The sequence below is a fragment of the Diplodia corticola genome (genome assembly GCF_001883845.1).
Source record: "Diplodia corticola strain CBS 112549 chromosome Unknown scaffold21, whole genome shotgun sequence".
Lineage (NCBI taxonomy): Eukaryota > Fungi > Ascomycota > Dothideomycetes > Botryosphaeriales > Botryosphaeriaceae > Diplodia > Diplodia corticola.
Genome location: NW_017971500.1, coordinates 463,712 through 475,961, shown reverse-complemented (window position 1 = coordinate 475,961; position 12,250 = coordinate 463,712). Strand labels below are relative to the sequence as shown.

Here is a 12,250-nt window from a genome sequence, read left to right as displayed (position 1 = left end):
CCTCACCCACCAGAAATTCCACGAAAGATCGTGACGGGCAGGTAGCGACGACGACCGACGACGACGACCCCCAGGACACTCCGCCAACCGACTCAAAATGAAGTACATTCACAGCTCCGAGTCGCTGACCATCCCCGAGGGTGGTGAGTACCCACAACCGCTTGCGCGCGCCAGCGACAAAACCGAGACGCACGAAGCCGGGCTAACGAACTGTCGCGAATTGCAGTCAAGGTCTCCATCAAGACGAGGGTTGTCACCGTTGAGGGTCCCCGCGGTACGCACAACCCGCGCGCAATGGCGATTCGAGCAAACAAGATTGACGATGGCCTCCAGGCAAGCTCACCAAGGACCTTGGCCACCTCGCGGTTTCCTTCACCCACCCCAAGAAGAACGTCATCAACATTGAGCTCCACCATGGCATCCGCAAGAGCATCGCCACCCTCCGCACCGTCCGCACCATCATCAACAACTTGATCATCGGTGTTACCAAGGGCTTCAAGTACAAGATGCGCTACGTCTACGCCCATTTCCCCATCAACGTCAACATCGACAAGAACAACGAGACTGGCCTTTTCGAGGTTGAGATCCGGTATGTGGAACCAGACGGCTGAGAGCGAAGGATGTGGGCAAAATCGATCGAGGGCCAAATGGGCTGACATGGGCCGCAGTAACTTCTTGGGCGAGAAGTATGTCCGCAGGGTCGTCATGCACCCCGGTGTCGACGTCGAGGCGTCGAAGAACGTCAAGGATGAGCTCCTGCTCACCGGTAACGACATCGAGAACGTTTCGCAGAGCGCCGCAGACATCCAGCAGATCTGCCGTGTGAGGAACAAGGATATCCGTAAGGTAAGTAGCGGCACGCCCACCCCTTTAGGCGGTCGCAGCGCTGACCGGCGGCTCAGTTCTTGGACGGTCTGTACGTCTCGGAGAGGGGCAACATCATTGAGGAGTAAACTCGATTTACGGAGTGGGGTTCTTCATGGGGGTTGGCGCCATTTTTCAGCGAAAACGGCAACACGGCATTATGAGGGGAAAATAGGTCCAAGAAACCTAATAGCACTTCAAGAAATGCTGAAAAATTTCTTCTTTCTCTGACCCCCTGTGCCACGGGCGGATAGGTATCCAGGGAGTATATGACTGTTCATTTGATATTGACCAACCAGCGTTCCTCAGCATTGACCCTTCTTGAAAGCTTGATGTATTAACAGATAGTCACTATTTTGCCCACAAGCGCCTTTTTCACTCCGATCACACAGGAACATTACGGACGCGAATTCAATACCCCAAACATAGGGACTAGCGAACGACATCGGCAACCGGACGCGAGCAGCTCTCGAAGAAGCGCCAATCTCTCCAGATTGGAAACCATTACCGACCGCCGACCGCCTCAAATGTGGCGCAAGGCGCGGGCAACGGGATCTTTCGGAGTATTCAGGGAGGGAAAGAGGGGCAGCCGTCCAGCAGTGCGGTGGCATGATTTCAGGGTCGAATCAAGGGCACCAAGTGACTTGGAGAAAAAGCAGTCGGGCAGCGAAGTCTCTTCGTCCATCGACCTTCCAGCTTAAAGGGTAAGCTTAACCTGTTCCTATCATCCTTCAATCTTCTTCCCCGCACACCCCAAGCCCTACGAATCTTCTATGATGAAGCATACCGGATGTAAATCTATCAGTATACCACCGAGAGCGCAAAACCGTGTGGATATTTCCGTTGCCTTCCTTCTGATCTCATTGATTCATTTCTACAAAACATTCACGTCTCAAGCTGTGCGCACGAGCAGATTTGCTAACACGTATACCGCTTGGAGATAGATTCACGATAGCTTCCGAAAAGTTTGGCCGGCATTCCGATTCTCACTCTTCGCCCTTCTCCCATCCAAAAAGGTAAGATATCAGCAATTTCCTGTCGGTTCTCCCGCCACTTTCCAAAACCCAACTCTCTGTTTCGCCTGATGAGACACTCGCTGGCACCAGTCCTAGAAAGACTTGTACTCTTTTTGCTGCGGATTAGCATGCCGCAAGGTCCTTATACGAGGAATTCCTTGCCTGATTCGAAACCTGAATTCCACAAATCATACATCTCCGGTCTTCAGTCTGGTCTTGTCGCTAATTTTGGTCTTCATCTCAGATCAGTGTGCGAGCTTCGATCGTCGCGATGTGTTGGATATTTGGGCTTGGTCGGGATGAGCGAGGAGGGAAAGCCTTGGTCTCCCGTCGGTCTCTTTTTTTTCCGTCAACGGTCGAGCGACAAACCCTCTGCGATTGTTTTCCCTTTTGCAGATAGGGGAGGGGGAGAGAGAGTCGATCGACACTTCTCTAGAGACACTAGCTGTTCAGCGAACGGATCGAATTCGATTTTCCTCTCTTTCACATGGTGCACCGAAGTGTATATGCGTTGTTGTTCGCGAACCTTGCGGTCGTCTCCCTGTAGCATCGCAATCCCACCAGCGGTCAGTCTTCATTTTCTTTCAACTGTTCTGCGAGATTAATCTTTCAACCGTCGGTTACGTCGATGTCGTCAACGTGTGCGCGCGCGCAAAAAGATAAGCGCGGTGCCGTGATCAGAAAAGAGCTTGGCGGCGTCAGCGCGGGTACGGGGGTTGGAAAGGGCGCCATGTGGGTCTTTCGCCAGAGACGTGAAAGCGTGCATGGAGCTAAAAAAGAGGGAAAGAGACATCACACCACGAACACTCCACACGGACGACAACACGACGACGAAGACGACCAACGACAGAGAAGAAGCAGGAAAGAGGTTTGGAAGAATGAGTAGAATAATGAATGGAAGATTGTGTTGTTTGCTGACCGTGGTCAGAGAGAAGTTTCTCGTAGCCAGCACGTTCCTCATTCCCCGTTGCCCGTTCCCTTCAACCCCCCGATTCCCCCATCACGCCTTGAAGATAAAGTGCCAATGAGCGAAAAGAAAATCCATCCGAAGTAATACAAGTAGTAGCAGCGACGAGCGCTGGTTTGTTCTCCCCTCTCCTATTCATCGATCTTGACGACAGGTTGTGTGTACGCCTACAGGAGAAGCGGGGGGATGTTCGCTTTCCCTTAGGCGGCTTCGCCAGCCTCCTCCTTCTTCTTCTTCGACTTCTTCGTCGGCGCCGGAGCGCCTTCCTTCTTCTGGTGCACGATGAAGCGCGTGTAGCACTCTTCGCGGTCCCACTCGAAGCCAGCGAGGACGGGGTTGTCGAGCTCGTCGTCAGCCTTGTTTGCCAGGGTTAGCTCCGGTCGTCTTGTCCGCGATTGAGAAGCTGCTCACCTTCTTCTTGAACTGCTTGTAGATGGCATCTAACGCGTCCTTGATCGTCACGCCCTTCAGGTTCCGTGCGGTGACCTCGAGGCCGAGCGGGAAGTGCAGGTCGATCTTCTTGACCATGGGGAGGACGAGCGGCTTCTTTAGCGCATCTTTCCACTCTTCTAGTGTTGCTGGTGAAGTGTTGAGCTTCCTGTTTGGCGGCGAAGAGAGCACGTCAGCCTTTCGTCACCACGTCCAGGTGTCGAACAAAGACAAGGTGTGAAGGGGTAAGGTGAGACTCGGATCGTTGCGGGTTCATGTTTCGATGGCTTACCAGTTCAGTTTCTGTGTCTCCGGTGCTATTTGTAGTTCTACGCCTTCCTTCTCTGCAGTAGGCCGTCAGTTCTCTGTTCGTTTATCCCAGCCAGTCGAAGGTCTAGCGAGACTCACCGAGGTCGAGAATGTTGTTGACGCCGGGTGCTGAGGAGCTCTTTCTCCTGTGCTTGGGCTTGGTGTCGTCGAGAGTGCCGCCCTCCTCGACGGCGGAGTCGACCTTGTGGAGAGGTTCGGTATCGGCAGACATGGTTGGTGTTGCAGCGATGGGCTGAACGGGGTGAGTGGTGGGTGTGTGATGGTGAGGGTTTGGACTGAGTACACAGAGGAGTTGTGTGAGGAGAGAGAGAGGAGTAGGAGGCAGGGCGAGGCAGGCTCAATATAGGCGGCGCGGGGTCTGACGGGCTGCGGGCTTTCTTTGGTGCAACAAGGTCTTGGGATGAGGAGACGAGCACCTGACCCGGATCGCAAGCCAATTGCCCATGCCACAGGCTCGATCAGCTCTCTCCCCATGGCGGCGGGCTGCGGGCTGGGTGCCGCCCCCGGGCTCGCCCCAGGGCGGCGGCGCCGATGCGGGCAGGCCGGGGCAGCGTTTCGACGTGATGCTCACGCTGCTGCTCACACCACACCACGCAACGGCGCCAGTGCACGCCGTCGCAGCGAATCAGCGGCGATGGCGCAAGGGGAGCTTGGGCCACGGGCATCGCGCCATGCCCGGCTGCCATTGGCCGCACGCGGGCTTTCTTTGTTGCCAGAAAAGCTGGGGTGACGCTGCCACACTACTGCTGCAGCGAGCCCGGAATGCGGGGAAAGCTCTTGGGCTGCTCCTGCTCCTGCCCTCCTCGCTCGTTGGCCTCCCCCTCTTTCCTGCGCTGCGGGCTGCCGTCACTGCCCAGCCATCGCCTAGCCATCGCCTAGCCATCACCGCCGTGCAGTCGTCCGCATTGGCTTCTCTGGCGGTGCTGCTCGTGCGCTTGCCCCTCGACGCTGGAGCGGAAGCTTGCGTTCAGACAGCCGAAATGTGGCACCCCAACGCTCTCCACGCGCGCTACAGCCCGCCGCGACCGCTGAGTTGGAGGGGAAGATACGCAACCAGCGGATGCAAGGGAGCGCTAATGCACCACCACCCCCCCGCAGTGACAACGCCCTCACGCCCTCTCCTGCCCGGCGCGGCGCCTCTTTCGATCATCGTTCGCGATTGTCGTTGCTAGGGGCTCAGCTAAGCTACCTGAGATGCTAATCGGCTCGTGGTTTTCCATGCCCGCATGCCAGAGCTGCATGGTTCCCGCCGCGCAATAATATACGCATCTGGGACCGGGCGCGGGCAACGCAGGCAGTACGGGGGCCGGCTGTTGCAGAAGCTCACACGACACGTCCTCCGGCGGCCTGCTTCATCAGGCACCGGCTGCATTACGGCGCCTCGCTGTGCTGGTGCGTGCATGGTGTCGCTGTCGCGCGCTGCCGGTCTGTTGCTCCCCTTGTCCTCTTTGGCACGGCTATTCGGCTCTCCCGGGAGGAGGAGGAGGGGCGGAGGCCCGATGACGACAGTAGTGATGACGACCTAGCAGCAGCTGAAGCTCTATCACGCCCCGGTCCCGCGTCGGGAACCGAGTCTGGTCATCAGTCTGGGGGAGGGCGACAGGCGACTCCTCATCAGCCGCTCTTTTCTCGGTCAATTGGATGCGGGCAGAGCTGGCTGCTGGGGCTGGGCCACGCTGGGCTGATGAGGGCTGAGGTGGCATTCGGTGCCGGTGTCGGCTTTGATTGAAGAAGAGCAAGCCACGGGGCGTTCTGCCACCAGGGTCCGGCGCGGTGGCAGGGCGGAGATGCGAACGGGCACAGATGTGGTGTGTGGAGTGAGATGCCGATCTCGCGTGTTGTGGCCTGCCTCCCTCCGCTGGCCGAAAATGCCGCCTGCGAGAACGTGGGACCACGCAGTCATGTGTCCTTGGTTGCGCAGGCCTAGAGCAGTCGTTTGCGCGAATTCGCAATATATGTGTCGATGCTCGGCCGAAATGAGTGCGTCTGATATGGTCTTTGCTTCACCTCTGCGTCGCTGTACTGGACCTCACTCGGAAGCTGGGGCCGAAGAGGAAGGACGTCTCATGCCATCGAGCTGGTTCGGATGCCGCAGGAGCGACGCCTGCTTCTCATTCCCCATCCGAGAGAATTCCTGGCGATGCAGCCCATGGGGATTGGAACGCGACAGGACAGCATCATCGTCATTCTGAGCACAACAGCCCTGCCAGAGAATGCTCTGCCGTCGTGCTCTGCTTTATGCTGAGAGCTTGTCTACTTCTCGGACCTCGATACCTACACTCGAACCTGACACGAAGCCTGTCGAATTGCACGCAGCATCACGGCCAGAAGCCCGACGTCGAGATACAATGATTGCCTCACAAAGTTTGACAGAGGTGGACTGCTACGTGCTTCAAACAATCGGACCCGGATCGCACCCAAGTTGCGGTCGTGCCATGGTCCTGGTGGTGATGCATTCATGAGCCTTTCTCACAATCGCCATTCCACAAAGCTGAGCTGAGCTGACGACTGGCGTTGACGGCAGAGCGGGCGCAAGGCGGAGAGGCCTCCTGCGCCGTTGTTGCCCCACCCCACGTACGCGGTGGGGCTTGTCTCCCACGGATAGGCCCCCCAGTGCTTCTCGAAGCGCTCGTCTGCTCCCATTGGATCAATGTCGGATCGAGAAGCTCCAACAGTTGCTAGGCCGCCGTCTGTGGCAGCGTACGCCTGTGTGCACAAGGTTTCGCGGCCCGTAAAGGTACGGCAGCGCTACGATGACCTCATAGCCGGCCAGCTAGCTGCATGAGCTGTTGTTCGGTGGAGCCGTTTGCGCAACTTTCAAACTACCCCTCCATTTTGACACGTTCAAAAACCCATCTGCGCAGATCAGGCCGTTGCTGTTCGACCACTTCTCTTCGTGTGACCGCTTGCTACCTTCCCACGCCCGCAGCTCGTCGACATCCAGCCTTCTCGGATCCTGTGCAATTGGCATCAAGATGGCGACCGGAACGGACAAGCAGGCTTGGTGGAAGGAGGCCGTGGTCTACCAAGTACGTCTTCCTCTTCCCAGGCACATACTGTCCGCAATGCTGATCAAGCAAGATTTACCCGGCTTCGTTCTACGATCTGAATGGCGATGGCTGGGGCGACATCAAGGGAATCACCGCCAAGCTTGATTATCTGAAGGATTTGGGAGGTTAGAAAATCATGGCCTGCCTACGTTGCTGATCCAAAAGCTGATTGCATCTGGCGTGCAGTCGATATTGTCTGGTCGTCTCCAAGTGCGTAAAGAGTTTCCAATCGGCCATAGCCTGTGCAACGGCTGATGTGCTCTAGTCTTCAAATCTCCCCAGGCGGATATGGGATACGGTGCGTGTTTTCCCTTTCGTGGTTGACATACATCCATTGGACTTCGTACTGATCTGCACGCTCTAGACATTGTAATTATCCCCAACCTCCTGAGCTATCAAGCCGAAAACCTGACGTGGTTCCCAGTCCGACTACAAAGATATCGATCCCAGCTACGGCACTCTGGATGATGTTGATGAGCTCATCGCCGAGCTGAAGAAGCGTGACATGAAATTCATGGCTGACTTGGTCGTCAACCATACTTCTGACCAACATCCTTGGTTCCTCCAGTCTCGCTCTTCCAAGACTGACCCTTACCGTGACTGGTACATCTGGAAGCCTCCCAGGTTCGATGAGAACGGCAACCGCCAGCCTCCAAACAACTGGGCCATGCTCCTCGGCGAGGGTAATTCGGCATGGACCTGGGATGAGAAGACCCAAGAGTACTATCTTTCTCTTTTCACCCCTCAGCAGCCCGATCTCAACTGGGAGTGCGAGGCTGTACGCGAGGCCGTGCACGATGTGCTCCGCTTTTGGCTGGACAAGGGCGCTTGTGGCTTCAGAATGGATGTCATCAACCACATCTCCAAGGTGCAGACCTTCCCCGATGCCCCAAACAAAGCGCCCGGTCACCAGTTTCAGCCGGGCGACCGATTCTTCGCCAACGGCCCGCGCATGCATGAGTTCCTGAAAGAGATGCACGAGAAGGTCCTTTCTCACTACGACACCATCACCGTCGGCGAGATGCCCTTCGTGCGCGACGAAGACGAGATCATCAGGGGCGTCGGCGCCAAGGAGAACGAGCTGCGTATGATCTTCTCCTTCGACATTGTCGACATCGACAACGTCCCCGATCTCGGCTACAAGCTGGCACTCCACCCATGGGACGCTCGCGACCTCCGCCGCATCGTGAGCCGCCTGCAGCGGCTGATGATCGAGCGCGACGGCTGGAACTCCGTCTTCATCGAGAACCACGACCAGCCCCGCAGCGTCTCGCGCTACACCGACGACAGCGACCAGTGGCGGGAGCTCGGCGCCAAGATGCTCTGCCTGATGCAGACGACTCTCTCCGGCACGCTCTACGTCTACCAGGGCGAGGAGCTCGGCATGAGGAACATCCCGCCCGAGTGGGAGCCGTCCGAGTACAAGGACATTGAGACCATCAACTACTGGAAGAAGTGAGCACAGCATCCCCTCCCCCCCTCCCAAACAACACCAAGCTGCTCACACCCACCCTCCACCCCCCAGAATGAACACCATGCACCCCGACTCCCCGGCCAAGCTCGCCGAAGCGCGGCACGTCATGCAGCGCAAAGCGCGCGACCACGCGCGCACGCCGATGCAATGGACGTCTGGCGCGCACGGCGGCTTCTCGCCCAACCTGCAGCCGGGGCGCGCGCCGTGGATGCGCGTCAACGACGACGCGGGCGCGGTCAACGCGGAACAGCAACTGGCGCACGACCCGGCGGCCGCCGGCGGCCAGCTGTCGGTGCGGCAGTTCTGGCGGCGCGCGCTCGCGCAGCGCAAGGCGCACAAGGACGTCTTCGTCTACGGCGACTTCTCCACCCTCGGCGCCCCGCACGAGAGCGTCTTCGCGTACAAGCGCTGGAGCGAGACAGAGGCGTTTGTGACGATTTTGAACTTCTCGGGCGGGGAGGTCGAGTGGGAGATCCCGGCTGAGGCGAAGGTGAAGGCGTGGGCGGCGTGGAGTTATGATAAGGATAAGCCGGAGGGGCTGGCGACGGAGGGGAAGATCAAGTTGAAGCCGTGGGTGGGGTTGTTGGGTGTGGCGGATGTGTAGGTTTTTTGGATGGAGAGAGTGGTGGATATTGTCTTTAGGGCACACTGAGGGAGAGGGGAGCCTTCTGCTGGCTGGCCTCTTTTTTTTTGGGCCTTGGCCTGGCTTTCCCGTTTATCGTGGTAGGCGGGCACGCAGTCGACTAGGCAGAATCGATGTTGATACGGAATTGTTTTCTATACACTGCCGCTGTGATGAAGGGAACTAGCCCGCGAATGGCGCTCGACCTAACTGCGAGAATCACTTTCGCACGTTGGAAGACGGGTAATTCCACATCGTTAGCTAGTAATCACTGGTGGAGTTGCTTGAAAGCGTGGTATGTACATACATCGGCGGGTGTTCGAGTTTGCTCAACTTCATCGTAAAGCCATAAGCCACTGGCTGATGCATTTATTCTTCCCAGACTCACTATTGAGCGCTGCGCACCAAGTGACGTATGTTATTTCCCCCTCACCTTCACCATTGCCATTCGGTGATTGCACGCCCCGCCTGCATTGTCACTCTCAGAACAAGCGGTAAGTAAAGCTGTGAGGTCACACACCTCACCATCTTTCCCCACCACAGGCTCTCCGCAGTCATTCATCCACGCTACTTTTTCATATTAGCAGCAACACCCCTACTACCTACTCTCTCTCTCTCTCTCCGCAACCCCTCTCCGATCACCTACCCCTCATCCGCCTCCGACGTCATACGGGCAATTTAACCGTCTCGCTTCACGACGTAGCACACGCCTCCGACTCATGTCCGTCGCCAGCACGACTCGCGGGTCCCCCCCTCCTCTTTCGCCCTTCTTCCCTTCCCCACACACACACACACACACACACACACACACACCCAAGACAAGACAAGGAGGCCAAGACCCCATGTACTATGGGGTGGAGGGGGGGGGAAGGAAGATCATCGGAAGGCGCCCGAGAGCTGTGCGGGGGGCCTTGCTGATCTATGTTATAGCTTCCTGCTAGGTACCAGCAGCTACCCTCCGGATGACGACGATCCGAGGTGCGGTGATGCCGCCGAGCTTTTTCCTGAATCTCATCAAATGACGAAAAGGTGGGAAGGGCGGTGGGAGGGGGAGGGGAGGCCGGCCATCGTAATAATACTACACAGCTCGGCGCATGTCAGGACATGCATGGCGCGATTCTGTGGTTCGATTCGGATTCGGGGAGGGACGTGTTGTGAGCGGTCCATGGGACACAGCTAGCTCGCGACATCCTTCTCCTTTCGCTCGGCTGACATGTATAGGATGGACGTATGACTGTACTCAACAGATTTTCCTCGGGGCTTAGCGACGCATTTGACGCGTGCAGGAGTTGCCCAGGCCGAAGGCTATGTCTGTGATACTGGGTTGGCGTTGTCCGTATCCGGGGCGATGCCGAGTCACCGGTAGTCTGGGCAGAAGATGTCGGGGGGTGGTTTTCAGTCACAAGCCAAGGACGCATAGTTTCGGGGTAGGAAGCACTGGAACCGGAGGAAATCGTGAAGCAACTGTGTTGAGAAACCTTTCTATTCACTGGAGCTGGTAAGCCCGCGACAAACGTGCAGCTTCGTGCGAATCTAATCAATTAAATATGATATGATATATTCGTGCCTCTCATGGCACTAGTCCAATCAAGAGGAAATGCAATGCAAATAGCGAGCGAGTATGCAACAGTCACACGCTCTAGTGTACCCTGTCTTTTCCAAACTTGGCCAAATTTGGAAAGTGAACTGAAGGATGGGTGAGTGGAGTTCCTTGTCAAGCCGCCTCCAGTGTCATTAGTAGAGGGGCAAGACACCACACCGAAACATCAAACGCCCCTTAGAGAGCTCACGAAATGAAGGTGGCCTCGGTGAAGAGAGTGCCCTCCTCAGTCTTCTCCTCATCACCAACCTTGATCTTCAGCGTCAACTTGGGAATGTACTGGTAGATGTAAGGCTTGGTGCCGGCCGCGCTGGCAACAATAGCCTTGACGAACCCCGGGACCTCTGCCATGACGTCAACGCGATCCACACGCGGCCCAAGGGAACCGGTGAGCTCCGCGTGCACATCCTTGCCATCCGCAGACTTGCCGTCCCAAAGATACGATGCAGAGACAGGCTCGGGCCAGTCGTTGTCCGTGTCCTGCTTCTTCTCCGTGTGGATGGCCGTGTTCTTTGCTCCGGCGAAAATAAGCCCGTCCTCGGTCGCGATGCCACCGACGCTGACAACGGTCGAACCGTACGAAGGAGGGGTGACGTACTCCATCATCACGGCAGAGTATGTAGGCGACTGGAAGTTGACAAAGTTCCAACTCGCAGCTGTACTCGACGTTAGCGCGAAGGTGGCCGAGGGTGCGCCGATGCGCGATATTCTCACCTGCGTGATGTGGCTTCATGCCCTGCAGAGCGTGCACGAAGAAGCCCCTGCCGCCGAAATCGACCTCGCCGGCCCTGGTCAGGATACTGCCCTCAACCTTGCACCGCGGCCAGAAGGCGTGTCTCATCGAGCCCCAAGGGTGGGCGGGGTCGGTGCCGAAGTAGCTTGAACCGTTCTTGCCCACGACGAAACCGGGGGCTGTCTTGGTGAACTTCAAGCTCACAACGCTCTGCTTGTTGGTCGACGACTTGATCGTGTATGATGTGGCATCGGGGGAGAGCTCGACGGAGCAGTTGTCGGCGTAGAAGTTGAGCTTGGCATCGTCGAAGCGCTGGTTGTTGAGCGGGTCGGAAGACCACAGGTGTGGCGTCTTGCCGTCTTGGTAGAAGATCTTGCAGTTAAACTGGCACGTCGTCCGGATGCCTCTGGAAGCGGGGCGGTCAGGTTATTGCTACGAACAGGCGCAGGAAGTTGCTCACGCTACATTGCTGTATATGACCTGGACCATGGCGAGGCGGCCGCTGTCGGCGGTAAGGTAGAAGGTCTGCGTCTCGACGCAGGTCGAGTCCATGGCAACCCATTTCATGTCATCTTTCTGGAGCTCGGTGTAGGGCGTCTCGGCGGCCTGCTTGGTGACAGGCTGGATGGCCTCGGGGCCATAGATGGGCTCCTGGGTGCCGGCGACGTTGGCGAGCCTGCACGGTGAGCATCTGGGACGCGGGGGCGCGGAGGAAGGTAACTGACTGCTGCTTGGCCCAGTTGAACATGGTGGATGTAAGTGCGAGTTGTTTGGCTGGGTTGTACGGATGTGTCGGGGTGGGGGTGACGGTTCGGGCGGCAAGGCGGCAGGCAGCGAAAGTTCGGCGCGTCTAGAAGGCAGGAAAGGCGAGGCACGCGCGCGCGGGCGCGGAAGGTGTCGCTGGGCGGAAGCGGCGGGCGTGCCTTGGCGGGTCTTGTGCCGAAATGGGGCAAGCCAAGGCGGGCTGCGATTGGTGGCCTGGCTGGTGTGTCACGGTGGATGAGGATTCTGGCCGCGCAGACTCTGCCATGAGCGACCTCGCCGTCATCATAGCCCGCGGCCCTGGGGCGCAGAAGCCGGGCCCCACTGACAAGGCCATCGCCGCCTCGCGCCGCCCACCGCCCACCGCACGTCTCCAGCGATTTCGTCCCTCTCCCCTCTCCTC

The 12,250-nt window shown here is 57.7% G+C and overlaps 4 protein-coding genes across 4 annotated transcripts; 2 read left to right on the top strand and 2 right to left on the bottom strand.

Annotated features, from left to right (window-relative positions):
• Positions 1-97: 97 nt before the first annotated feature.
• BKCO1_21000146 (60s ribosomal protein l9) lies at positions 98-953 on the top strand (the record flags this gene model as incomplete). The annotated part of the gene is made up of 5 exons (XM_020272659.1): positions 98-143; positions 227-274; positions 334-589; positions 669-846; positions 903-953. 5 exons carry the CDS (start codon positions 98-100, stop codon positions 951-953), a joined length of 579 nt encoding a protein of 192 aa, XP_020131040.1.
• A 2,094-nt stretch (positions 954-3,047) lies between these two features.
• On the bottom strand, positions 3,048-3,817 carry BKCO1_21000145 (uncharacterized protein; the record flags this gene model as incomplete). The annotated part of the gene is made up of 4 exons (XM_020272658.1): positions 3,048-3,203; positions 3,259-3,445; positions 3,569-3,620; positions 3,685-3,817. 4 exons carry the CDS (start codon positions 3,815-3,817, stop codon positions 3,048-3,050), a joined length of 528 nt encoding a protein of 175 aa, XP_020131043.1.
• A 2,764-nt stretch (positions 3,818-6,581) lies between these two features.
• BKCO1_21000144 (glycoside hydrolase family 13 protein) lies at positions 6,582-8,734 on the top strand (the record flags this gene model as incomplete). The annotated part of the gene is made up of 5 exons (XM_020272657.1): positions 6,582-6,635; positions 6,688-6,781; positions 6,922-6,954; positions 7,094-8,111; positions 8,182-8,734. 5 exons carry the CDS (start codon positions 6,582-6,584, stop codon positions 8,732-8,734), a joined length of 1,752 nt encoding a protein of 583 aa, XP_020131042.1.
• A 1,804-nt stretch (positions 8,735-10,538) lies between these two features.
• On the bottom strand, positions 10,539-11,833 carry BKCO1_21000143 (survival factor 1; the record flags this gene model as incomplete). Its single annotated transcript, XM_020272656.1, has 4 exons — positions 10,539-11,008; positions 11,067-11,491; positions 11,546-11,761; positions 11,811-11,833. 4 exons carry the CDS (start codon positions 11,831-11,833, stop codon positions 10,539-10,541), a joined length of 1,134 nt encoding a protein of 377 aa, XP_020131037.1.
• Positions 11,834-12,250: the final 417 nt, after the last annotated feature.